The sequence below is a fragment of the Corvus cornix genome, chromosome 1A, assembly GCF_000738735.6.
Source record: "Corvus cornix cornix isolate S_Up_H32 chromosome 1A, ASM73873v5, whole genome shotgun sequence".
NCBI classification, from domain to species: domain Eukaryota; kingdom Metazoa; phylum Chordata; class Aves; order Passeriformes; family Corvidae; genus Corvus; species Corvus cornix.
The window spans coordinates 60,426,550-60,452,439 of record NC_047057.1 but is presented as its reverse complement, the minus strand read 5'-3'; the positions used below and the strand labels follow the sequence as shown (position 1 = coordinate 60,452,439).

Here is a 25,890-nt window from a genome sequence, read left to right as displayed (position 1 = left end):
GTGTCTGCCTTCATTTCTGCAGCCAGATGGACATCAGCTGGACAGGGACTTTGGCCAGCTGGAGCAGCCCCAGGACACGTTCCCGTTGGGATACCTGGCCAGAACCTGTCTTCCTCCCGGTGCTCCCTGCAAACTGGCTGCTGCCCGTCCTGTCTGTTCCCAGCACTTCAATCAGGACTGGGAGTTTGATTGCAGGATGCAGAACCAGCTGGAGAGACTGATGGCGATGCAGGAAGGAAACAGCAAAAAAAAACCCAAGACATCCACACCTCTTCAAAACAAACAAAAAAATCCTTTAAAAACTCCAGAGCTTATTTTTATCCTTGAAGAAGCAGCTTCAAAACCACAAACTCAGGATTCTGGTGGCCTAGGCAGTGTCACCCCATGCTGTGCCCCCCAGCCAGCAGAGAGCTGGGAGCCAGGGTAACCCCAGGGCTATTTATAGCAGGGTAGAAATGAACCCTGGTTTTTATCATTATGCTTTTTGTAGAGATCTGGTTTTTTCCAGGGAAATATTTCAGGAATCCTGAAGGAAGCAGGGAGGCAGAGAGAGCTGTATTTTGGGTTGAAAGGCTGGGAAGGGCCTGGCTCAGCCGGAGCAGGGACCATGTGGGTGCAGGGCTGGGATCTGCTCCCCTTGCATAACACTGCATTTTTTTCCCCTCAGTAATCCCTTGCTCTCTGCACCCGGGGGAACAGCCTGTGTGTATGGCAGGCAGGAGAGCAAATATGGTAAAATATTTGGGCAGCTTCCCTAGGGAAAAATCCTGAGTCATTCTGTACATCACACTGGGGTTTATTGTCCCTGGCTGTGGCAGGGTTAAGGTTGTGCCTCACTTATCCACGGGAAACCTGGTGCAGGGCAGCAGGATGGGGGCTCAGGGCACTTCTGCTGGAGCTGGTGGAATGCCAGGCCCACATCCTTGGGCACAGGGAATTTTTTGCCTCCTTTGCAGGCAGCCTGAGTAAAGAGCTGGACTGGGAGAGAAATGCTTCAGCTTCCTCTGACCATGCACACGTGGAGTTCATGCTGTGGCTGACCCAATCCAATGGAAAGACAAACAAACTGGGAGAGGGAACAGGCTCCCATGAGCTGCACATCCAACCTGTCCCTCCAGTTCCTAGATGTCTCCCAGGATACCACTGGAACACCTCTGGGAAGGTTCATCCCCTCTCACAGCCGGACTGGACTAACCAGGCTCAGCCTGCTTGGATGGAGATGATGGAAAAATCCAACCAGAGCCCAGCTGCTGGGCTGAGCAGGGAAACAGAAAAACCACCCAGGAGCCTTTGCCAGCCCCCAGTGCCATTCCTTGGCTAATAAATGCATGGTCAGACCTCACTTGCTCAGGCTCTGGATGGGGTCTGGCAGGGCGTGTGGCCCTTCCTGCTCTGCAGCCACTCCGTCCCAGCCTTGGTTAATGTCCTACTCCTTATCAGCCCCCCAGCTCCTGTTTGCTTTCATGGATGGATCCTGGCCCTTTCAGTGTACCCTGAGCTGCATTTTCCCTTTATCAGCACTGGCTGCTCTGTACACGGGCCGGACAGTGTTAGTGAGAAACTACAGCTCCGTCCTCTGCTGACTGGAACAAGTGACATTTCAGTTCCACAGTCCCAGCCTGGAGGTCTCGAGGTTGAGGAAAATGCTGATTGAGTACAGAGATGGTTTTGGGTTATTACTGAAACTGGGAGGCTCCTTCAGCTCCAGCCACCAAAAAAAGGGTGGGGTTGAACCTTGATTTTAAGAGGTGACGGCAGGATGCTGCCAGATGACCTCATAGCATCCCTGCTCACTGTGATTTGGTCACAGAGGCAATTTGTGGCTTTTAGGGACCTTTTTTTCCCCTCCTGTGACCTTCAGGGAAAAAACTTTCCCAGCTTCAGTAAAAAACTCTGTCAGAGATGGTCAGAGACTCTGACATGTCAGCCATCTCTCCCTGCCTCAGTTTCCCCGTATCCAGCCCATGCTCTGCTCCTGGCAGCCTCCCACTCCCCAGCAGACTCCAGGCTCAGAGAAGGGAGGTTTTCCACCCCGTGACTCATCCTCATCCCCAGAACCTCTCTCTTCCAGGAGACACAAGCTCTACAGGGAGGAGCTCAACCTGACCTCCCCGGCGGCGCCGCTGCCGCTCCGGCCCGACGCCAGCTGGCTGCAGTTCCACCTGGGCATCAGCCGGGATGGGCTCTACCCCCGCTCCAGCCCCGCCGTCACCAGGCTGCTCCGGGACATGCAGGAATTCCCCATCATCAGCGCCGGTGAGCAGCCTCCTGCCACAGGGATGGGGATGGGGCAGCTGCGTGGGGCTGGGGGGCTCCGGGCCCCACGGGTCCCTTCTTGGAGCCCGGGAGCGGGGTCAGCAGCAAGAGATGGAGCCTGGCGGGGTCTCACTGCTCCTCCTGCCCTTGCAGACTACAGCCAGACGAGAAGGCGCTGCTGGGAGCCTGTGACTGCAGCCAGAGTGAGTGTGGCACTTGGGGTCCAGCTTGCCCCTGCATGCCATCGCTTGGGCTGGCCCCAGTCCCCAACTCCTCCATCCTCACCTCGGCCAGCGACATGACAAAGCCAGGCTCTGCTCCCGCCCGTTAACCCCAGCAGAGGCTGGGATCACAGATCATAAAATTATTTGGGTTGGAGAAGTCCTCTAAAATGATGGAGCCCAACCCAAGTGCCACATCCCCACGATTTTTTAGCACTTCCAGGGGTGGTGATTGCACCATTTCCATGAGCAGCCTGTTCAGTGCAGGTATCAGGACACCAGTACACCACTGGTTCCTGCTGGGCAGGCAGGGAGGGAAAAGTCCCCAAGGGGAAGTAACAGAGGGCTGTTAGGAGAGGGGCTGGAGGGAAACCTTCTCTATGGCACAAGGAAGAGAAGGAAAATAACTGGAAAGAGAGAGAGGCGTAGCTAGAAGGGGTCATGGGATGCACTCACAGGGTTGGAAAGCCAGGTCGTGCCGGGGTGTGTAACTGGGGTGTTCCCAGGAGTTAACATCCCTTTCCCAGGAGTTAACATCCCCTTTCCTCTCCCAGTCGTGAAGCCCAGCGGTGTGCACCTGAAGCTGGTCCTCAGGTTCCAGGATTTTGGGAAAGCCATGTTCAAGCCCATGAGGTAAGGCCAGCAGAGTCCCCTGAGCCCCTGCAGGGAGGGCTGCGATCATCCTTGGTGTGGACAGCCACACCACAGCCACACCACAGCCACACCTTCCCTTTCCTGCCCTCAGCTACCTGGGCAGCTGGAAAGGTTCCATTATTTTTCATTATTCTTGGCTGCTCACACCATCCCAGGAACACACGTGGATAAACACTGGCGTTCCCACACCGCTGTTGGTGTTGGAAATTTCTCAGTTCATGGGTGCCAGGTGGTGAAGGACCTTGGGACACTTGTTCTCCTGAGATCTTTGCCATCAGGGACTGCTCATTGCCTCCTTTTCCCCAGCTGACTTTGGGGTTTACCTTGGTTTTCCTTGGATTCCCCGGAGTGTTTCCAAGAAACAGCCATCAAACAGGGTTTAAATTGCTTCTGCACTCATTTGCAGCCCTTGGGACTCTTCACGTCTATGCCCTGTCAGTTTGCTGTCCCTGTGTGAGCAGAGCAGCTGGCAGCACATGGACCGGGATAATATCCTCACCCAGAAGGCAGCCAGCTCCTCCTCCACTGGTTTCCATCCACCTCTGCCCAGTGTCCATCAGGTCCTGGAGGGGAAGGAAAGCATCCACACCCTGCTGAGCCAGGAGGGCTTTCCTGTGTCATGCAGCTGCCTGGGACAATGAGCATCAAATTCCCGTGCTGCACATACTGGGGCACCATGTGACAGCCAGAAAATTCAATTTAATGCAGTTCCCACCTCAGGGATAGGAGAGCATTGGACCAGAGCCCTCCTCTGCCTCCCGAGGGATGTGACAAACATCCACCTGAAACTCTGTCCTCAGGGGGTCGAAGCTCTGGCACAAGCAGATTTAAAGGCCCCAGCCAGCCTTTCTGCCTCCCTCACCCCCCTGGCACCACCAGAGTGCAAGTGCTGCTCCCTGGCACGGCGGGAGATGGCTCCAGCTCAGCACTGAGCACTTTGGTTCTGGCCTGGGCACTGGTGTGGCCACACAACGGCCGTCCCCAAGCCCACCAGCCGTCCCTGGGTGCACTGTCCTTGTGCCACCACTCAGTGTCCAGGCTGCCCAGCAGCTTGGTTAGGTTCACCCCCTGCTTTCTCCCAGGCAGAAACGTGAGGAGGAGACTCCAGAGGACTTTTTCTACTTCGTGGACTTCCAGCGGCACAACGCCGAGATCGCCGCCTTCCACCTGGACAGGTAGGGCCAGGCCCTGCCCCTGCCTCCTCCTGCTGGGCCAGCACCTGCTGCTCTGCCCACGAGAGCTCTGGAAAAAGCCGTGCAGAGCCCTGCAGAGCTCTGGGAAGGGATTGCTCTGCAGCACCCCGAGGAGCTGAGGTGTCATTTAGGGAAGGAGTGGCTCTGGATCTCATCTGGCACCCCAGAGCCAGCTTTGCCTGAGAAGAGATGAAGTCCAGGTTGGAACAGGTCAGATTCTCTCCTGGCTGTCACACTTTGTCCCTCCTCTGCATCCAAGTGCAGAGCTGAGCTCTGGGCACAGCCTGGGTGCCCTCCTGGGGAGGGAGGCACACACTCAATCAGCAATCAAGGTGTGCTTTGGGCTGATAAACTGCAGCGATGCAGTTTTAAGCCCTCAGATAATGAGCAATTAACCTGGCACCTCTTCCCAGCAGGGTTTGTATTTAATGAAATCAAAAATACCCTTCTCAGAAGATGAGGGCAACACCCTTTCTCCCCTCGGTGGGATGAGCACTGAACACCAAGAGAAGGAGATTCCTGATGGGCAGGTGGGGGTCTCCAGTTTCTGTGGGATAAGCAGGACTAAATCAAGTCCTGTAGCTCAGACTCCGAGAAAGGCAACGAAGGGAGCTGAATTCCCTTCCCAGTTCTGCCCCACCATCCCCACAGTGACTCTGCTCCACTCAGCCCCACTACCTCACCCCTGCAGCTCCCCACCACAAAAATGAGGCCAGACTGCTTTTGTGAAGTGCTTTGTGGTTTTTAGAGCTGAAAGATGCTGGATAAAAGCAAATAATTTTTTTCTCTCTAAACATTGCTCAATAAGTAACAGGCTAAATCCTGTTCTGTGCCCAATTCCCAGGAGCAGAGGGCATTACCCAAGGAGCCAAACAGAGCATCAGCCAGTTCACCCCGTGCTACTGACTCAGCAATCTGCAGCAGCTTCCCTTTGACTGCCAGGAATGCTTTCCTGCCCCAGGCCCTGAGGTTTTTAAGAGTTTTTTTGAGGAATTAGCTGGGCATGAGTGCCTCTGGAGGGCGAGTGCCTCCTCAGCAATGTTGTACCAGGATCAACATCCCTGCTCCATGTCAAAACATTGTGGAAGGGCCTGAAGGGCTGCTTTGGCCCTTGGAGGGCCCTGTGTGTGTGCAAGAGGATGGGAGAAACCAAGGCAATGTTAGGGAAAGAGGCAGGAATCCTGGAGAACATCCAGATTGTTCCAGGCAGCAGCTATTAAAATACCAAAATCCAAACTGAGCTGCATTTCGGCCCAGGGGGCAGGGTGGCTTTTTGCTGGAAAGAATCTGGGTGCAGTGATGCAAAGGCTCCTGGTTCACTGATGGAAGGGATGAGGGCAGCACGTGCCACCCCACTGTGCAGCAACATCCCCTGGCACCACCCACTGTCCCTCCGTGCAGGATCCTGGATTTCCGGAGGTGCCGCCCACAGTGGGGAGGCTGATCAATGTCACCAAGGAGATCCTGGAGGTCACCAAGAACGAGGTCCTGCAGAGCGTCTTCTTCGTGTCACCAGGTGGGCGAGGGCTTGGCTGGCGTGAGCTGGGAGGGGGCCCTTTATGGTCTCCATGGTCTTTAAGGTCTCTTCACACCTAATCCCAACCTGTGTTGGTCCGTGGTGGGAGGAAGGGCAGGGGCTGCAGGAAGAGGGGCTGCAGGACTCGTGCTGTGGTGCAGAGATGAAGTTCCTGGGTGAAACAAGCACAAAGACACGGTTACAGCAGAGGTTCCCTCTCCCAACTCCAGCTGGCATCATCTGCAAGCTCTACTCCTTTGGCCTGTTTTCTTAACCTTTCCCTTAGCACAGGACCCAAATCCGTGATTGGGCAGGTTGACATTGGTGAGATGGATGCTTTGGGTTTTACCTTGTTTTTCCTTGGGTTCCCAGAGCATTTCCAAGGAACAGCCATCAAACAGGGGTTTCAAATTGCTCTGCACTTATCTGCAGCTCCTTGGGACTCTTCATGTCTGTTCCCCTTCCCTTTACTACCCCTGCCACAAGAACTAGTCACTGTCCCATGGTGGGGAAGGGCTCAGGCCAGGCCACCTTGCATCTTCCTGGAGATCACGGCCCCTTTTCCCAGTTTTCTGCTCTCCTTCCAGCCAGCAACGTCTGCTTCTTCGCCAAGTGCCCGTACATGTGCAAGACAGAGTACGCCGTGTGTGGGAACCCTCACCTCCTGGAAGGCTCCCTCTCTGCCTTCCTGCCATCCCTCAACCTGGCCCCACGGCTCTCCATCCCCAACCCATGGATCCGCTCCTACTCGTTCGATGGAAAAGAGGAGTAAGTGGGTAAATGATGCTGCATCCCACACCTGCACTGCAGGGTACAGACACACAGACAAACCTGCAGAAATAATCCAGGCGGAGGAAGGCTGAGGCTCAGGGTGCCCGTAATTAGTGTAATAATTAATGTAATGACCCTTAAAGCCTGGGCATTGGCTGCGTTTGAATCCAGTCTCCTGCAGGCACAAGGGGGGATTTATCTCCTCCTCCTCTACATCTTCACATGGAAGATGGGCTTGGGGAAATTTTCGGGACATGGCAGTAGCAGCTGAGAGCATCTCCTCTTCTCCATTTCCTGCAGGTGGGAAGTGAACCCTCTCTACTGCAACACGGTGAGGGAGATCTACCCCTACAGCAACAGCAACCGGCTGCTCAACATCGTGGACATGGCCATATTCGACTTCCTAACAGGTAATGATGGAGGGCGAAAGGTCCTTCCTTCCTTCCTGCCTTCCTGCCTTCCTTCCTTCCTGCCTTCCTTCCTGCCTGCCTTCCTGCCTTCCTGCCTTCCTGCCTTCCTGCCTTCCTTCCTGCCTGCCTTCCTGCCTTCCTGCTTCCTGCCTTCCTTCCTTCCTGCCTTCCTTCCTTCCTGCCTTCCTTCCTGCCTTCCTTCCTTCCTGCCTTCCTTCCTGCCTGCCTTCCTGCCTTCCTTCCTGCCTTCCTGCCTGCCTTCCTGCCTTCCTGCCTTCCTTCCTTCCTGCCTTCCTGCCTTCCTGCCTTCCTGCCTTCCTTCCTTCCTGCCTTCCTTCCTGCCTTCCTTCCTTCCTGCCTTCCTTCCTTCCTGCCTGCCTTCCTGCCTTCCTGCCTTCCTGCCTTCCTTCCTGCCTTCCTGCCTTCCTTCCTTCCTTCCTGCCTGCCTTCCTTCCTTCCTTCCTTCCTTCCTGCCTTCCTTCCTTCCTGCCTGCCTGCCTTCCTTCCTTCCTTCCTTCCTGCCTTCCTTCCTGCCTTCCTGCCTTCCTTCCTTCCTGCCTTCCTGCCTTCCTTCCTTCCTGCCTTCCTTCCTGCCTTCCTGCCTTCCTTCCTGCCTTCCTTCCTGCCTTCCTTTGCCTGCCTTCCTGCCTTCCTGCCTTCCTTCCTTCCTTCCTGCCTTCCTGCCTTCCTGCCTTCCTTCCTTCCTGCCTTCCTGCCTTCCTTCCTTCCTGCCTTCCTTCCTGCCTTCCTGCCTTCCTTCCTGCCTTCCTTCCTGCCTTCCTTCCTGCCTGCCTTCCTGCCTTCCTGCCTTCCTTCCTGCCTTCCTGCCTTCCTGCCTTCCTGCCTGCCTTCCTTCCTTCCTGCCTTCCTTCCTTCCTGCCTTCCTGCCTTCCTTCCTTCCTGCTTCCTTCCTGCCTGCCTGCCTGCCTGCCTCCCTCCCTCCCCACAGCCAGCACAGCCCCTTCAATGTGGGGGCACAGGGGAGCCCCCAGACTCTCCCCACCAAGGGGAAGCAGCAGCTCTGACCATTGCAGATACTTCCAGCCCAGCAACAAATATTCCATGCAGGTCTGAAAGAAAGCTTGGGATAGTTTCGAAAATTCCCTGCAGGGGAAACTCTGTCTCTTTGTGTCCTTTTGCAGGGAACATGGACCGGCACCACTACGAGATGTTCACCAAGTTTGGGGACGATGGCTTCCTCCTGCATCTGGACAATGCCCGAGGGTGAGGCAGTGGGGGGGAGGAGGTTGGGAGGGGGAAAGGAGGAGGCACCACTGAACTCTGCTTCACCCCCAGGTTTGGGCGGCATTCCCACGATGAAATCTCCATCCTGGCTCCACTCTCCCAGTGCTGCATGTAAGTCCCAACTCCACCTTCCTTCCTGCCCAGGAATGTTGGTGCTCCTGCTGTCACTGGGAAGTCACCCAGGCCTGGCTCCATCCAGCAGCTCAAGGAAGACCCTGCTAATCCCAGCCAAGGGGCGGGCTGGGTGCTGGAGCATGGGAATCACAAGTGGAAAAGCATTCACTGACAGAGCAGGGGGCACTGTCCATTGGATCAAACTCTTCCAGAAAGTTCTAACAGCCTTTCCCAGTTGTCTCAGTTTTGAAAGACAGGTGTCTGCTAAGGAAGGCAGAAGCCCCCCCTTGAAGTGGCAGATATAACCCCTTTTCCCTCTAAGTTATTATATTTTGAAATCAAGGGCCTTTAGGCGAAGATGTGGGAAATAGGAATAACAGTTCTTTACTATATATATATATATATATATAACCAGTCAAACAAAACAACAACAACTATGGCAGTAACAGCAAACAATCACAAACCCAGTGCCAGCCTTCTCGGCTGTCAGGCCCTTTCCCCTCGGGTGCAGTTCCGCTCGCAGCCGGCAGGGGCGCTGGCGGCTCCCGGTGAGCAGGGCAGGTGCGATGGTTCCCCCGCGGCTGCAGGGGGCGCTCCGGAGCGAGCTCGGGGAGCACGCGGCACCGGTGCCTGGGATCCCGGGAGGGATGGACAAAGGCTTCACAAACCGCTGGGCAGCCGATCCTGGACTCTCAGGAACAGCAGGCTGGAACGGCAGGACGGCTGGAACGGCAGGCTGGAACGCAGGCGGGCAGGCAACGGCAGGCTAGAGCCAGGCGAGTGGCAGACGAACGAAATCCCGGGTGGCAGGAGATGTATCCAGATGGGAGAACCCCACGGAGGCCCAGGCAGGCAGGGCGAGCAGGGCTACAGCGTAGCGAAAGCTCGAAGCAGCAGCGGGCAGGGCAGCCACAGCCCGGTCTCCAGCAGGGCAGGGAAAGCGGCTTTTGGGGTCCCGGCGTTGTTTCCAGCAGGAAGAAAGAACGGCCAAAAAGAAAGAAGCAGCAGCTCCTTTCTCTGCAGCTTCTCTCTCCGGACGCTCAGAGCGAACTGACCCCACACCCAGGTGTAGACAAAAGAGTAGCCAGGCCCGCCCCACTCCCCTTTTTGTCTTTCTTAAGTACAGCTATTTGTCCCCTAGCAACATGCATATGGGAGAAAATTCCTTTAACAGGAAAAAAACTAAGACTAAACTAAAACCCCAACATTATCCACCCCGAATTTTTTCCCATACTAACATGTTACATGAAACTTAACTTTTTTAACCATATAAATCTATGCATTACCCAAATTATATACAAATATACATGCTGATACTGATACAAGTACAGAGCCATGGGTAGTTCACCCTAAAACAAGGTCCCCTTGAGGTAAGCATCGGGTCTCTCCATCCTTTTGCATCACCCACCAGGTGCAACCTGGTCCCTGAGCAAAAACAACCCCACGGATGGGTTTGTCTTTGCTCAAGGCAGACTTTACCCAAACAGTTTTTCCAAGCATACCTCTCATGTGCACCACTGGAACCTTATCCCCGTCTGTTGTTTGTAGGGGTTCAGATTGGGCAGGGCCTGCTCGGCTGGTGGAACCTCGAGTGTTAACTAACCAGGTGGCTCTTGCTAAATGCATCTCCCAGTTTTTGAAAGTCCCCCCACCCAGTGCCTTCAAGGTGGTTTTAAGCAGTCCATTACACCGCTCAACCTTCCCAGCTGCTGGTGCATGGTAAGGGATGTGGTACACCCACTCTATGCCATGTTCTCTAGCCCAGGTGTTTATAAGGCTGTTCTTGAAATGAGTCCCATTGTCAGACTCGATTCTCTCAGGGGTGCCATGCCTCCACAGGACTTGCTTTTCCAGGCCCAGGATGGTGTTCCGGGCAGTAGCGTGAGGCACAGGGTAGGTCTCCAGCCATCCAGTGGTGGCTTCTACCATTGTGAGCACATAGCGCTTGCCTTGGCGGGTTTGAGGCAGTGTGATGTAATCAATCTGCCAGGCCTCCCCATACTTGTATTTGGACCATCGCCCGCCATACCACAGAGGCTTCACCCGCTTGGCCTGCTTGATCGCAGCGCATGTCTCACAATCATGGATAACCTGGGAGATACTGTCCATGGTTAGATCCACCCCTCGGTCTCGTGCCCACTTATAGGTGGCATCTCTGCCCTGATGACCTGAGGCATCATGGGCCCATCGAGCTAGGAACAGTTCTCCTTTATGTTGCCAATCCAAGTCTATCTGGGACACCTCTATTTTCGCAGCTTGATCTACCTGTTTGTTGTTACGATGTTCTTCATTAGCCCGGCTCTTGGGGATGTGAGCATCTACATGACGGACCTTCACGGATAGCTTCTCTACCCGAGTGGCAATGTCTTTCCACTCTTCAGCAGCCCAGATTGGTTTTCCTCTGCGCTGCCAGTTTGCCTTATTCCACCTTTCCAGCCAACCCCACAGAGCATTGGCTACCATCCATGAATCAGTGTAGAGGTAGAGCTTTGGCCACTTCTCTCTTTCAGCTATGTCCAGGCTAATTGGACAGCTTTGAGCTCAGCAAATTGGCTCGATCCACCTTCTCCTTCAGTAGCCTGTGCAACTTGTCGTGTGGGGCTCCATACAGCGGCTTTCCATTTCCGGCTAGCGCCTACAATTCGGCAGGAACCATCAGTGAAGAGGGCGTATTGTCTTTCACTCTCTGGTAGCTCGTTATATGGTGGGGCTTCTTCGGCACGTGTCACCTGCTCCTCTTCTTCTTCAGAAGATAACCCAAAAGTCTCACCTTCCGGCCAGTTTAATTATTTCCAAGATCCCAGGGCGACTTGGGTTTCCAATTCGGGCGCGCTGCGTGATGAGGGCAATCCATTTGCTCCAAGTAGCGTCGGTGGCGTGATGCGTGGAGGGAACCTTTCCTTTGAACATCCACCCCAGCACCGGTAGTCGGGGTGCCAGGAGGAGTTGTGCCTCTGTGCCGATTACTTCTGAGGCAGCCTGGACTCCTTCATAAGCTGCCAGGATTTCCTTCTCTGTGGGAGTGTAGTTGGCTTCAGACCTCTGTAGCTTCGGCTCCAGAATCCCAGTGGTCGGCCCCGAGTCTCACCAGGCACCTTCTGCCAGAGGCTCCAGGACAGACCATTGTTCCCGGCTGCAGAGTAGAGCACGTTCTTCACCTCTGGTCCTGTCCTGACTGGGCCAAGGGCTACGGCGTGAGCAATTTCCTGTTTGATCTGAGTGAAGGCTTGCTGCTGTTCAGGGCCCCAGTGGAAATCATTCTTCTTGCGGGTAACCAGGTAGAGAGGACTCACGATCTGGCTGTACTCGGGAATGTGCATCCTCCAGAAACCTATAGCGCCTAGGAAAGCTTGTGTTTCCTTCTTGTTGGTCGGCGGAGACATTGCTGTGATCTTATTGATGACCTCAGTGGGAATCTGACGTCGTCCATCTTGCCACTTTACTCCCAGGAACTGGATCTCTCGGGCAGGTCCCTTGACCTTGCTCTTCTTGATGGCAAAACCAGCTTGCAGGAGAATTTGAATTATTCTCTCTCCTTTCTCAAACACTTCGGTTGCGGTGTTCCCCCACACAATGATGTCATCAATGTACTGCAGATGTTCTGGAGCCTCACTCTTTTCTAGTGCAGTCTGGATCAGTCCATGACAGATGGTGGGACTGTGCTTCCACCCCTGGGGCAGTCGGTTCCAGGTGTACTGCACGCCCCTCCAGGTGAAGGCAAACTGAGGCCTGCACTCTGCTGCCAGAGGAATGGAGAAGAATGCATTGGCAATGTCAATAGTGGCGTACCACTTCGCTGCTTTGGACTCCAGCTCGTACTGGAGCTCCAACATGTCCGGCACGGCAGCGCTCAATGGTGGAGTCACTTCATTCAGGGCACGATAGTCCACAGTCAATCTCCATTCCCCGTCAGACTTGCGCACAGGCCAGATGGGGCTGTTGAAGGGTGAGTGGGTCTTGCTGACCACCCCTTGACTCTCCAGCTCGCGGATCATCTTGTGGATGGGGATCACAGCATCTCGATTTGTCCGATACTGCCGGCGGTGCACTGTCGAGGTGGCAATTGGCACTCGTTGCTCTTCCACTTTCAGGAGCCCAACTGCAGAAGGATTTTCTGATAGTCCAGGCAGGGTGTTCAATTGCCTAATGCCCTCTGCCTCCACAGCAGGCAATCCCAAATGCCCACCTGAGTCCTTTTGGGTCTTTGTAGTAGCCATTCCGGAGGAAGTCTATGCCCAGAATACACGGGGCCTCTGGGCCGGTCACAATCGGATGCTTTTGCCACTCCTTCCCAGTCAGGCTCACCTCAGCTTCCAAAAGGGTCAACTGCTGTGATCCCCCGGTCACCCCAGCGATGGATACAGGTTCTGCCCCCACATGTCCCGATGGCATTAAAGTACATTGTGCCCCAGTATCAACCAATGCATCATATTTTTGTGGCTCTGATGTGCCAGGCCATCGGATCCACACCGTCCAGAAAACTCGGTTCTCCCGTGCCTCTTCCTGGCTAGAGGCAGGGCCCCTCTAGCCCTGGTTATCATTCTTTCCCTGGGCGTACATGCCCGAGGTACCTTCAAGGGGATCCGACATATCATCCTCCCTCCTGTAATGCCTGGCAGCTCGGTCACGGGAGGCTGAGGCTACCTTCACCTTAGCGGAACCCCCTCGGTTAGTGCCTCCCTCCTTGAGTTCATGCACCCGCGCTGCCAGGGCAGAGGTGGGTTTCCCATCCCACCTTCTCATGTCTTCCCCATGCTCACACAGGAAAAACCACAGCTCAGCTCGTGGGGTGTACCCTCTCTCTCTAGCAGGGGGACGACGGGCTCTGACTTGGGGGCCTGTGACTCGCACTGGTGCCACACTGACCCTCCTCATCTCCTCCCTCATCTCCTCCCTCATCTCCTTCATCTCCTCTTTGAGGTCCTGGACCACAGCAGAGACATGAGCTTTCAGCGGGCCATTGATCATGCTGTCATAATGCCTGAGCCTGTTGGCAACAGAGCCCACTGTTTCTCGGGTATTGTCAGCATCAATCGTTGCAATGAAGGTGGTGTATTGTGATGGCCCTAGCCTTGCCAGGTTCCACATCATCTGTCCTGTGCACCTGACCTTATCGGGGTCATTATCATGCTGTCCATCCTTCCCAAAGAGTACCTCTAATATTGCCACCTCTCTTAGCTGTTGGATCCCTTGCTCGAGTGTCTTCCACTGCATTCTATGATGATACTCCTGCATTCTTTCTTTGTGAATGAACCTTTCTCTCACACTCATTAAGAGCCGCTCCCAAAGAGAGAGAGGCCCTGGCTCCCTCACAAATATCTGGTCCACACCTGGGTCCTGGGTCAACGATCCCAGATACCTTGCCTCACCACTATCCAGTTGCACACTTGTGCCCATAAGGTCCCAAACCCGAAGCAGCCAGGTGGTATAAGGCTCACGCCCCCTTCGCACAATGTCATTTCGCATAGCACGGAGACTGTCGTGCGACAGGGACTCAGTGATGACTTCTGGCTCTGGCTCTCCTGCTGGTTGTGAGGGCCCTGGTTGCCCATCATCATTAACTGGTCGTACTGATTTGGTCTTATACTTCCTCCTTTGCACAGGGGCGACTGCTGCTGGCTGTGGTTGTCCTTGTGGTTCAGCTGAAGCCTGGACGGTTGTAACATCCGTGGGTTCCATTGCTGCACCATCGGACTCACCCTCTTTGGGGCAGGGAGAGGGTTTTTCACTAGCTGAGGAGGTGTATTCCCTTAGCAATTGGCATATCTCCTGGCGCACCTGGCCCATCTCCTGGCACATCTCCTTGCGCATCTCCTGCATCCCTTTTGCCAGTACCCCCACCCAGTTTGGGTAGTCCATTTCTGAGGTGGACTGTTGGGCAGTATCAGTCTGTGGGGCGGGATCTCTAGTGTCTGGGGCTGTGGCAGGCTCTGGCTCTGGGGTAGGATCTCTAGTGTCTGGGGCCGTGTCAGGCTCTGGGGTAGGAACTCTACTCTCTGGGGCCGTGTCAGGTTCTGGGGTAGGATCAGGCTCTGGGGTAGGAACTCTACTCTCTGGGGCCATGTCAGGTTCTGGGGCAGGATCTCTAGTCTCTGGGGCTGGTGTCCGGGTAGATATCCAAGCCAATCTCAACTTATCCTTGAATGCTAAATAGAGTAGACCTATCAGCAGCAGATGGTTAGTATTCAGAGGGAATTTAAACCCTTCGAAAATTGATGGGGTGGGCCCAAAGAACCGGTTGAGGGGTTGGGAGAAAACTTCCCCTGGTGTCATCTCCTCACAGAAGGTACCATTGTTAACATACCCACAAAAACATGTCTCAGTGTGTGATAGCTGTTTATCACCAATGACATTCCTGGAGGAAGTTAAAAACCCATGAATTCCTCACCTTTCTCGACCCATAACGCAAGCTGGATAACAGCAATGGTAGCCTTAGTCAGAGGACCCATATTCAAGTAAGGAGCTGCAAAGGGGAAGAATATAGCCACGGCTACATGCCACCCAAACCAGGGTAAACTAGACCACATAGTGCTGCCTAACAAGGTTCCAATATCCAGCACACAAAATAAAGTTATCGAGGAACTGTTATTCCTTTTTCACCTCTATCTCTTAATGCCCTCAGGCCCCACGTTGGGCGCCAAGATCTGTCTCGGTTTTGAAAGACAGGTGTCTGCTAAGGAAGGCAGAGGACCCCCTTGAAGTGGCAGATATAACCCCTTTTCCCTCCAAGTTATTATATTTTGAAATCAAGAGCCTTTAGGCGAAGATGTGGGAAATAGGAATAACAGTTCTTTACTCTCTATATATATATATGTATATAACCAGTCAAACAAAAAACAACAACAACTATGGCAGTAACAGCAATCACAAACCCAGTCCCAGCCTTCTCGGCTGTCAGGCCCTTTCCCCTCGGGTGCAGTTCCGCTCGCAGCCGGCAGGGGCGCTGGCGGCTCCCGGTGAGCAGGGCAGGTGCGATGGTTCCCCCGCGGCTGCAGGGGGCGCTCCGGAGCGAGCTCGGGAAACCCGCGGCTCTGGTGCCCTGGGATCCCGGGAAGGGATGGAACAAAGGCTTCACAAACCCCTGGGCAGCTGATCCCGGCTCTCAGGAACAGCAGGCTGGAAGCAGGCTGAAACGGCAGGGACGGACGCAAATCCCGGGTGGCAGGCGAGATGTATCCAGATGGGAGAACCCCACGGAGGCCCAGGCAGGCAGGACAAGCAGGGCTACAGCGTAGCGAAAGCTCGAAGCAGCAGCGGGGCAGGGCAGCCACAGCTCGGTCTCCAGCAGGGCAGGGAAAGCGGCTTTTGGGGTCCCGGCGTTGTTTCCAGCAGGAAGAAAGAACGGCCAAAAAGAAAGAAGCAGCAGCTCCTTTCTCTGCAGCTTCTCTCTCCGGACGCTCCGAGCGAACTGACCCCACACCCAGGTGTAGACAAAGGAGTAGCCAGGCCCGCCCCACTCCCCTTTTTGTCTTTCTTAAGTACAGCTATTTGTCCCCTAGCAACATGCATATGGGAGAAAATTCCTTTAACAGGGAAAAAAAAAAACCTAAGACTAAACTAAAACCCCAACAGCCACCTTTATTATATTTTTACATTTAATCTGCCAGAGGTTTCAATCCTTTCTATTTTCTCCCTTTGCACGTGCCTTCAGATTTTGATCTTCTTCCTCCTGCCCTTCCTTGCTCTGCTGCTGAACAAAGCTGGCTGCCTTCTGCCCTTTCCTCAAGCCTTTCTGCAAAGGCACTGAACTACTGGCCTGGCAACCTCCATCCAGCTTACAGGAACTTAATTCTCACAGTCACCCCTTTTAAATCCTTTTTAAATGGTTCTTCATTTTTATATGGTTCCTCTTTCTGGAGCTGAGCACATCTGTAATGGATATTTGGCCTCTATAAATACTGTGCACTACTCAGATCCTAGCCAAGGGCTGTGTCTTCTCTTATGAACTCCTCCTTGAAGTGGAAGTATCTAAAAATTCAGTCCCAGGAAGGGAATGTAACCAGTGTGCACTGAGTTAAAAGTATTGAGCCATTGCCTCCACAATTGCAGATGACAAACCAGTCCGTTTGTCCTGGCACACGTGAGGTCACCGTTTGTGCACGGTGGCTTGTCTTGTAATCACACCGAGATATTTTGGACTGGAAAAGCTTCCTTGAGGGGACAAGTTGGTTAAGTGGCTGATATTTTCCAGAAAATCAGGCACAAGCCCTTCTCTCAAGCTGCAATTCAAAGGGCAGCAGGAATAAAGCACATGTAAGGAAGTCAGTTCAGTGTGTTATCAGCCAGAGAAAGCAAAAGGAAATAAATGACTTTTGTTGTATCCTCATAATTTCCCTGAAACACAGGAGCAGATTCTGGAGTGATGGGAAAGGGCAGCTCTTATCAGAAAGAGTGACTGTGCATTTATCAGTGTAATAAACATGTGGCCGTGCCCAAACCCACGTCTGTTCCTGCCTCCTTTACCTAAGAGTAGAAAGAAGTCTTAGGATGCAGTCTTACCTGCAGACCCACGTTAAGATCACAGGAAACTTTCACATCCAATTTCAATATTCTTTCTAAAAATTCAGATCCTGAAGGATCAAGATCGAAAACCCAAACCCAAGCTCTCAGAGTGACCATAATGAGTGTGCCAAGCTTGTCTGGAAATGGGCCAGGAGACCTGTATCAAACAGGTCTGGACCTTCTTTCAATAAAATTCCTGTCTAATCCAGAAGAGCTTTTCTGTAGGGATGGCTTTGGGTGTATTTGCATATAGGCAGGAAAGAGAGCAAACCTTAACAGTGAAGCCCAGCATAGTGTTAACTTGGACAGGCAAATTTTGAGGGCAACGGATCAGGTGGGGAAATGACACAAAAATACAAACTGAAAGTACAGATAGCACTTGCTTAAGGATCTGTTGCAGCAGCAAAACTGTCCCATTCACTAACATTTCCAAGTCTGTGTGAGGGAATGTCAGCTTCAGTATTCTTACCTGGCCCCTATGGAGCTGGCACTGCCAGAGGAATTGTCAGGTGCTCTCTCCATAGGGCTGGGTGCAGTAAACCTGAAATCTCAATATCATAGCTTCAAACAGAAAGAAAAATAGTCAAGTCAAGCTGAATGTTTCCCTTGACTTTTAAGCATTCTTGGAAGCCTCACAAGTTTCCATGTGAAACTCAGAAGGATCCCCTGTGGCACTGCTGCGATGGGAAGAGATGCTCCAGGTTTCTTGGCTCCAACTTCAGATAAACAAATTTAGCAAACAAAGAGTAAGTTAAAAGAGAAACAACCTGCACTGCAGCAAGCCAGAATTTGTTGTGGCAACATCTGGCTGAGGTAACTGCTACCATTTAACTTACTCCTATGCACTACCTTCCTCCTCACTTGAAGAAAGGAGCTGTTTAATGACAAGATCCACGCAGCTTCATCAAGTAACTGGCAAAGGGGGCAAGCATGGCTGCACAGGGAAATTCCATCTGCTGAGTGCTCTCCCACAGTCCTACAAAACCTCCACAAAGCTACATTTACCTTTCTGATGCTGCTGCCCTGACTTTAATAGAGCTGCCTCAATAATAGCAATATTGTTAAATAATTCTTTCCAAGGCTGGAATATGCAGAGCACCAAGTGAACCAGCTTGGGAAGACTCATGGTTAGGTGGAAATGATTGGCTAATGGATGCTTGTTCAGGGAATATCAATAACTCTTGTGACAGCTTGATAGCGACTTTGAAAACAAAGAATGAAAATGAATTTGTAACTGGTAAGCAGAGAAAGGGTTTAAAAACTCAGCTGAGGTTTTACCCACATGGCTGGTCCTAGTCAAGGATTCCTAGAAGGAAAAGAACAAGGTCAAGTGGTGGCTCAACCCCACTTTATCTCCAGGACAGTGACAAGTGGAGGGCTGGATGGAAAATCACTTTGTGATATATGCAGACTTTTCCACAGCTAGTCTGAAATTTTACATTTAACTGGTTTGGAGCATGTGGAATGAAGATGGAGCAGTGAATAATCATGTATGCTTCAGTGACTTTCCCATAACACTGCAATAACAAATAGGTAATAAAAATGTCACAGACACTGACAAAATACAGACTATCCTGTTCCTTTGTTGTGTTTTTGTCCCTAAATATAACTCAATATTGTGGCCATGATCTTTGCTTAATGGTGACCTTCAAGCTTAAAAACAAATTGGCTTTGTGGTTATATAAACACACACACACACAAAGGCACTCTGCTTTCTGACAGCAGAGGTAAAAATCCATTCCCCCCATAGGCTTTCTTGCTAAGAAATAATAAGAATAAAGTAACAAATGTTTTGGCTTTCCTGAGACATTTATGGGAAGTGTCAGAAATGCTGTTTTCCTAGCTTCTTCCTGAAGGAGCTAGGGAATCACATCTTTAGCATACACATCTTTAATCCTAAATGTTTCCCCAAGTTGTTGCATTCTGTTTATTCCCAGTTATTGCCTTTTTTTTTTTTCCGAATGTAAACCATAGCATGCAGCCTGAATTAGGCAGTCCTTTCTCTTTTCCTACTGTTTACCTAATTAACCTGTGGCAGAGACAGAATTAATAGAATTCAGGAATTTTTTGATTCTCAAAGTGCCCCATCTCTCTCTGGTCCTTTAAATTATCTTTCCTGCCCCTTTCCTTGTCCTTCCCAGCCTCCCTTCTCTGGTATCTTAAAACCATTCCAGGATACAAATCAAGGTGTGTGTTATTGAGGGAAAAAAAAAGTTTTCAGTGCTTTGGCTATGGATAATATTGAAGAGGTTTTTATTCTACTGATTTGAAACACAGCAAAAGCTAAGGCAAAGAAAATATTTTTAAGAGGGAAAAAACAATCCGAGTTTGCCAATGGGGTGGCTCTCCTTCCTACCACAGGATAAAAAGAAAGCCTGCAATGGCTTTTCCAAGATTTTGGGTTTCAACATGATTTTATACCAGGAAAAGAACTAGTATGACTAATCTCTAAAAAAAAGGAAGATAAAGAGATTGGTTAAGGAGCCTTCAAGGCAAACAGTGGTCATCATTGTAGGTCCTTTGTAAGTCCTGGCAAGATATTCTTGGGGAGGGCTGATGGCAATTCAGCCTTTGACTTCCTCAAGGCTGGGATTTAACCCTGAAGGGAAAGGAAAAAATGTGAAAACCTTCTCCTGTGTTGCACTGCAAGTGCTTCTCAGCTCTTTCTTTGGGCAGGAGCAGCCAAAGGTTAGAGCCAGCTCTGGCAGAGATTTTGGGAGCCTGACAGCACTCCCAAAAAGCAGATGCTGTCCCGAAGGCAAAGAACTCTGAGCTGCACCACTGAGCAAGTGAAGAGATGGAAGAAAAAGGAGCATTGGCATAGGAGGCTCCATAAGGAGACTTTGCTCCTTCGACAGAAATCACTCCTGATGAGAGCAGCATTTTCAGCATTGCTCTGAGATGTCAGTGAACCCCCTACACAGCTCCTTGGCATCTCTGCTGAAACTCAGATGTGACCTGTGGGCACGACCTTCCTGTGCTTTCTTTCCAGAAGGCTTAATTAACTCCAGCTGGATTTGCAGGAATACTGAGGATTTTCTCTAGGAGCACAACCTCTTGGAGCACAAAAGTTCTGACAAACACCTGGAGTTTCTGACAGCTGTATCATTATCTCGCCTTCTTGTGAAGCCAGGAATAAAAGAGAAATCTTCTGTGCTGTATGTGTTACTTCCCTACACTGTACTTTTAAGCCACTCAGACTGAAAATTTCAGTTTCTTTTCTATGCTCTTATTCTGAAAACTGCAGTTATTGGTGTTTACCTCTGGCTTCAATTCTTATGGATACAGGTCTTCTCTGCATGATTAATCACATGTACTTCTGTGAAATAGCTTTTGTAGTGCTGCTTCTTCCCCGAGTGATATTAAGAGTGGGTATTTTCCACAGTTGTGCCACCATTTTTTCATGGTGCTGCCTAGTTTAGCTTTGAAAACACAACCACAAGCGCTACTACAGGTTTAAGAGTTTTATCACCTGCAGGATCAGCCAAACGGAGTTTTCCATGTAAGGAAATCCTCTTGAGAGGTTGTCTTTCCCAACTCTAGTTTCTCATCCAAGTCCTAGACTTAAAACAGTTATTTGAAGTCCCACCACAAGCATGTGCAAGCACGAGGCAGCTTTTTCTCCAAACAGCTCTTCTCTTGATCATCATCAGCTGGATTTCCAGGCTGCTCCCTGGGGATGCAGCAGGACCAGCAGTAAGCACTTGCTGTTGTTTGGTATCAGCTCCACAGCATATTTCAGAAGGGCTTGTGAGGCTGTAGTTCTGAGAGGTCTGTACCTCAAGAGCAAGCGTGAGTAAATACCTAAAGATGCAGTCAGTCTGCTTAAAGGGCAGAGTTCATGCTAGATGGGCTCCTAGAGTAGAAGAGAGAGATTCAAGCACTTGAGAAGGTTTCTGACAAGCTCCAGCTATGGATGACTGGAACTATTCAGATCTAACAATTTGGTTTGATCATATTTCTACCTCCGATAAGACATTTTTTGTAAATACAAAACATTGTGCCCACTGAACTCCAGCATAATTCTTCATTTTAGAAAGTCGCTGAACAATTTCCTGGATGAAGCGATACTGAACTGAAAAAAACCCAAAACAAGCACTTGACAAAACCAAGAAGTGATAAAAACCCCTCAGAGTAAATACAAGTTTATGGTCCTTTTTCCATGAAGCATCATTTATATAACAACATTTATCACATCTATATAACAACAGTTTTTAAATTATGACTGTTCATTCTGTATGACTTCATGAAACAGCATTTCAGAGGGTTTTTTCCCCAGCAGTTTCAAGCCATGAAATGCTAGAAACCCGGCAAGGCAGTTCTCTCAGAGCTTGTTCCCACTGCAGAGCAGGCACGCAGTGTTGGTGTGATCCTGCAGAGTGTGCACTGCAGGGATCTGAGCTGCCTGCTGCAGGAAGTGAGTAACTCACTTTGACTTCAGTGGCAGTTACTCATATCCTGTGAGAAGATGAGTGGGAAGGGGGGAAACACACAAGGAGAGGAGGATCCAAGAAAAGAGGGAGACTGTGGTGGGAGGGAGATGCACTGACAACCAGTGAAGCCTTAGTCATTTGTGGTCCTCACTTTGTGGCACAGCCTAGAGAAATTAGAGAAATTTCTCATAATGGGGGGAACACAAGTGGTAGGACAGTAAGATGATCCCTAATCTATATAATTTCCTTGGGTTTCTTTTTACAGTTTATCTTTCAGTCACATAGAATAAAATGAAAATGTTAAATCCAACTTCAAGTTTGTGTTAGAAACAAACACTGTACGTGTGGGGGGTGGCTGTGTACATATTTATATGCACAAGATACAGGATTGGGTTTGGATATTTAGGGGTAAAGCTGGAAAACACACTTAGGAGTTAAAGCCTTCCTGCATGCATTACTTCAATTATCAACCCTGACTTGCCTTTGCTTTATGGATCAGATCCAGGAATAACTGTGTGTAATACTTGACAAGAAGAGCCCTTACTGTGTGCAGCAATGTGTCACTTGGGAATCTAGAGAGCAATTGACACCTACATTCAGGCTTGCCCAGTGCCCAGTTCAGGTACAGCTGGATTAATGGCCACAAACCTTGGGCCACAAGCTTTGGGCCAGTGGTGACAGGAACACAGCAGCTGCCTTTGAGGGGGCAGGAACCATCTGTGTTTCTACAACATTTACTCTGCCATTCCAGCAGAGACATGAAGGGGTTCAGACAATGCTCAGGGAAAGGTGACTGCACTAGAGGCAGGCTTGGATCCAGTTTTCCCTGACATTTGGTGATTCTAGGGTCTGGCATTTGGGTTCAAGCTGGTGTTTTACTGCATAGTGTGCATGGGCCAATAAACAGAGCTGGCTACAGCAGCCCCAGCTGACACCGGCATTCCCCAGTGTATATAGCTGGGATTGGATTGATTTAGTCCCTTGCTTGGATCATTAATTTCTGCAGTAAGTCTGGGGGCAGACAGGGAGCATGATGAGAGGCTGATCCATTGCTTCCCAGCAGAGGCAGTTCAGGACATGCACAGCTTGCAGCAAACGGTATTGTACCAACAGACCAGGCTGTGCTCACACGTAAATGCTGAATCAGGCTCAGAAAGAAGGCCAAGTCTAATGCACTGCACTTAAAATGCTTCCTGAAAGGTTTTGAAAACATCCAACATCAGTGGAGATCGTGTTCCTAAGAAATGGGTTCAAAAGAGGTCAGGACAGGTTTATTTTTATATTGTGAAAAAGCCAGAGGCACTTTAAAAAGTTCAGCAAACCACTTGCCCGCCATTAAGGAGACCAGCAGTGCCACCTGGAATTATTTCTTCTCCTTTCTCCTTTCCTTTTTCCTTTCCTTTTCCTTTTCGGCAAAGAATCCCCTTCTCCAGACCTTGACAACAGGCATGATAAAGCCCATGGCTAAGAAGTTTCTGATCTCCTCTGGAAGTTCCTGATTACAGCTTCTCTCTCCTCAGACAGCAGCTCAGTTGTTCTGGAGGAAGCAGCATGAATGGTTTTTGGGCAGCAGAGCCAGCTGCAAGGCTGATGGGTTTTGGGAGGACAGTTGTGCCAGGTCCTCGAGGGCAGACAGCCCTTGAGGGAGCACAGAGAAGTGACTGGAGTGAGGTGCCACGGGAGTTTAGCAGACACAGACAGCACCTGCCAGACACCCACAGAGGCCAGGCAAAAATGGGATGTGAAAAGCTTTGCAGAGTGGATGTAGGAAATGCTGGGTTGAGGGGGAGCATCCATGGGATCAAGCTGGTGAATCCAGCTGCCTTAGCTTGAACTCACTGTAAAGGTAGAAGGGGTGATGGGTCAAGGAGACCAGATGCAGAAATAGTAGGTTAACAATTGTGTGATGCCTGCAGTATGTTATATTTATAATCTATCAGTGATTTACTCTCCTCCCTCTTTCTATCTCCCATCTTCTGACATGGAATAATTTTGCTGTACTGACATACCTCAGTTTAGAATAATCATCTGTATTTCTCATGAGTCTGGAAATAGTGTCTGGCCCCAGGGAGTGTGGGACAAGCACATAATTCACTGACCAGAAGCAAGATGTACCAAAGTCTCCTCCAGACACCCACCCTGGTTCTCAGGTGACACATTGATCAGCCCTAGGGGAGAGAAGTTGTTAAAGGATGATATTGTGACCTCAGTACTCAATAATAAAACATTGTGCACAATGTTCACCTTTTGTTTTCTATTATCTGTCCTATATTTATTTTAATTAGCCACCAAATCTGGCTGGCTTTGTCTGGGGGCTTCCTGGTTCAAGTCTGTTCCAGGAGTATTTAGGTCAAGCCAGCCTACCCTTAAGAGAGGCATGAATTGTAACCCTCTGAATGCTGTGCCTGTGGAGTGAATCTGAGAACTCCCTGAAGTCTCTCAAATGGGATTATTCTTCTCCCTGCTCAGCACCTGAAGCCGTTTTTAACATTGATACGCCAAAGTAGGTATATCCAACCCTATGTGATAAGTAAACACAGACTTGGGAATGATGTATGTCTGCAAAACCCCTGTCCCACAGCCTCTCTGAAAAGATCATTAAAGAAAATGTTGAGATCAGTGAGAAATGTCTGGTCAGCTTAACCATTAACACAGACAGAACTGTTCAACCTTCTTTGTAAAGGCAAACTTGTGGGCAGCTCTTGTGGGATGACATTTTCCTTGGGTGACATCACTCTACAGTAATTTCTTGAAAATACTGTGATGAAACATGCAAGGAGAAAACTATTCTGACCTTCCCAGACACCTGTGAGTCATCCTAGACTGCTTTTTCTACCTCCAAATAGAGACAGTTACAAAAGGTAGTTTTCTGAAAGCTGACAGTGACAGAGGCACTAATACAAAGAGTAATTAAAGCACATTGTTGATATATTCTGGCTCTCTCAACCTTTCAGGCAATCAGGCTATTTTCCCCCCAACTTATACCCATTTCACAAAGTTTATTCATTGTATATCTCCATCCTTTGCAGTATTAAGGCATGCAAGCTTTAAAAACCTGATTAAATGGTTTCCTGGTTTTTGGAGCATTATTGTGGTCTGTGAGCTGGTGCACCTCACTGGCTGCATGGGAGAGAAAATCAGCCTCAGACAGGAAACTCTTAAAATACAGCTTTCATATTTTAGTCTCATGTCCCGAGGACACTGTGGCCTTGGTCATCGTTGTGCCTCTGCCCCTGGTGACAAAGGGACACATCTGTCTCTTTAGGCTGCTGTTGAATTACAGCAGGCCCTAGTCCTTCCCTGGTCCTTTTATCCTATCAGACTGCAGGCACAGCTGGAGTGTGGTGGACACAAGGACCCTGTCTGCATTGGGGAACCTGATTGATTTGTCTTTTGAGTAAGTTGCCCCATGCTTGCCCTTCACACACACATGTGCCACTCTCCCAGGTAACAAAGGCCAACTTTGTCCCCAGCTGTCACTTCATCTTGTGGCTGGCATGAAACGGAGCGGTTCTGTGCTTCTTTGGGTAGATCTGCTTAAAGCTGCTGCAGGGACATGAAGGAAACCCCTTCCCACTGCTCCAAGGCAAAATGCTGCGTTTGGATGGACAGAGAGTAACACCTGTCCCTCCAGACGGGGTATCTGTGCAATTCAGTATTGCAATAATAAAACACTGTGCACAATGTTCACCTTTTGTTTTCTAATAACTTTTCTTTGTTTATTCAGTTTAATTAGCCACCAAATCTAGCCGTTCTAGGGGCTTCCTGGCTCAAGTGTCTGTTCCAGGAGTATTTAGGTCAAGCCAGCCTACCCTTAAGAGAGGCATGAATTGTATCCCTCTGAATGCTGTGCCTGTGGAGTGAATCTGAGAACTCCCTGAAGTCTCTCAAATGGGATTATTCATCTCTATGCTCAGCACCTGAAGCTATTAGACCTGGGGTTACAGACTGTTCTGGAATGGGAAATCTTTGCATCCCTTTTCCACTTTTACTCTGTGTCTCTGTGCAAAGACTGGAAGCTGTGACTCCCCCCTCCCCTTGGGTATATTGACTCACACTAGAACATGAACCACATCCACACATTCTCAATCTGTCTGTGTGTATGAGTGACAATTCGAGTGATTCCAGGCGAGGTGGAACATTTTTGAGAGAAAAGCCTGGCTTGGAATCTAGTGTTTGACAGAGTCGTGTGTGGGTATCCCTTGAAAACTGTAGGCAAACATGACCACAAACAGTTTAAACAGAGACTCTTTGTTCTCTACAGCTCTGTGTTCTTCTAGACTAGAAGACTGACCTGAAGATGTGCTCTCAAAGGACTGAGCTGAAGATTTTGAAAGAAAGGAATCCATCCAGGTGGTCACAGCAAGGAAGAGTGTCTCCTCGTAACCAATTTTGGCACACTTCTTTCCTCAGCACAAGGGTTAAGGAGGGTTAAAATACCAGAACAATGCATTTCTGGCAAGTGCAGCAGCAGCCTCTATTGTGTCTAGTCGAGAGTTCCTGAGTACGTCAGGATTATGAATCATAAGTAAAAAAGTAATTAAAAGTTGTGCAGTGCAATGCCTCCTCACAAAC

At 50.4% G+C, this 25,890-nt stretch overlaps 1 protein-coding gene across 1 annotated transcript in view; it reads left to right on the top strand.

Moving 5' to 3' along the window:
* The window catches only part of LOC120411911 (pseudokinase FAM20A-like), an 11,060-nt gene extending 2,376 nt beyond the window's left edge, over nt 1–8,684 (top strand). The window contains 11 exon segments of the mRNA XM_039571093.1: nt 2,056–2,256; nt 2,410–2,415; nt 2,418–2,459; nt 3,032–3,110; nt 4,214–4,306; nt 5,726–5,742; nt 5,745–5,840; nt 6,428–6,608; nt 6,912–7,021; nt 8,164–8,245; nt 8,318–8,684. Of these exon segments, the coding sequence (XP_039427027.1) occupies nt 2,056–2,256; nt 2,410–2,415; nt 2,418–2,459; nt 3,032–3,110; nt 4,214–4,306; nt 5,726–5,742; nt 5,745–5,840; nt 6,428–6,608; nt 6,912–7,021; nt 8,164–8,245; nt 8,318–8,381 (971 nt within the window). The 3' untranslated portion in view covers nt 8,382–8,684.
* The last annotated feature ends 17,206 nt before the right edge of the window (nt 8,685–25,890 follow it).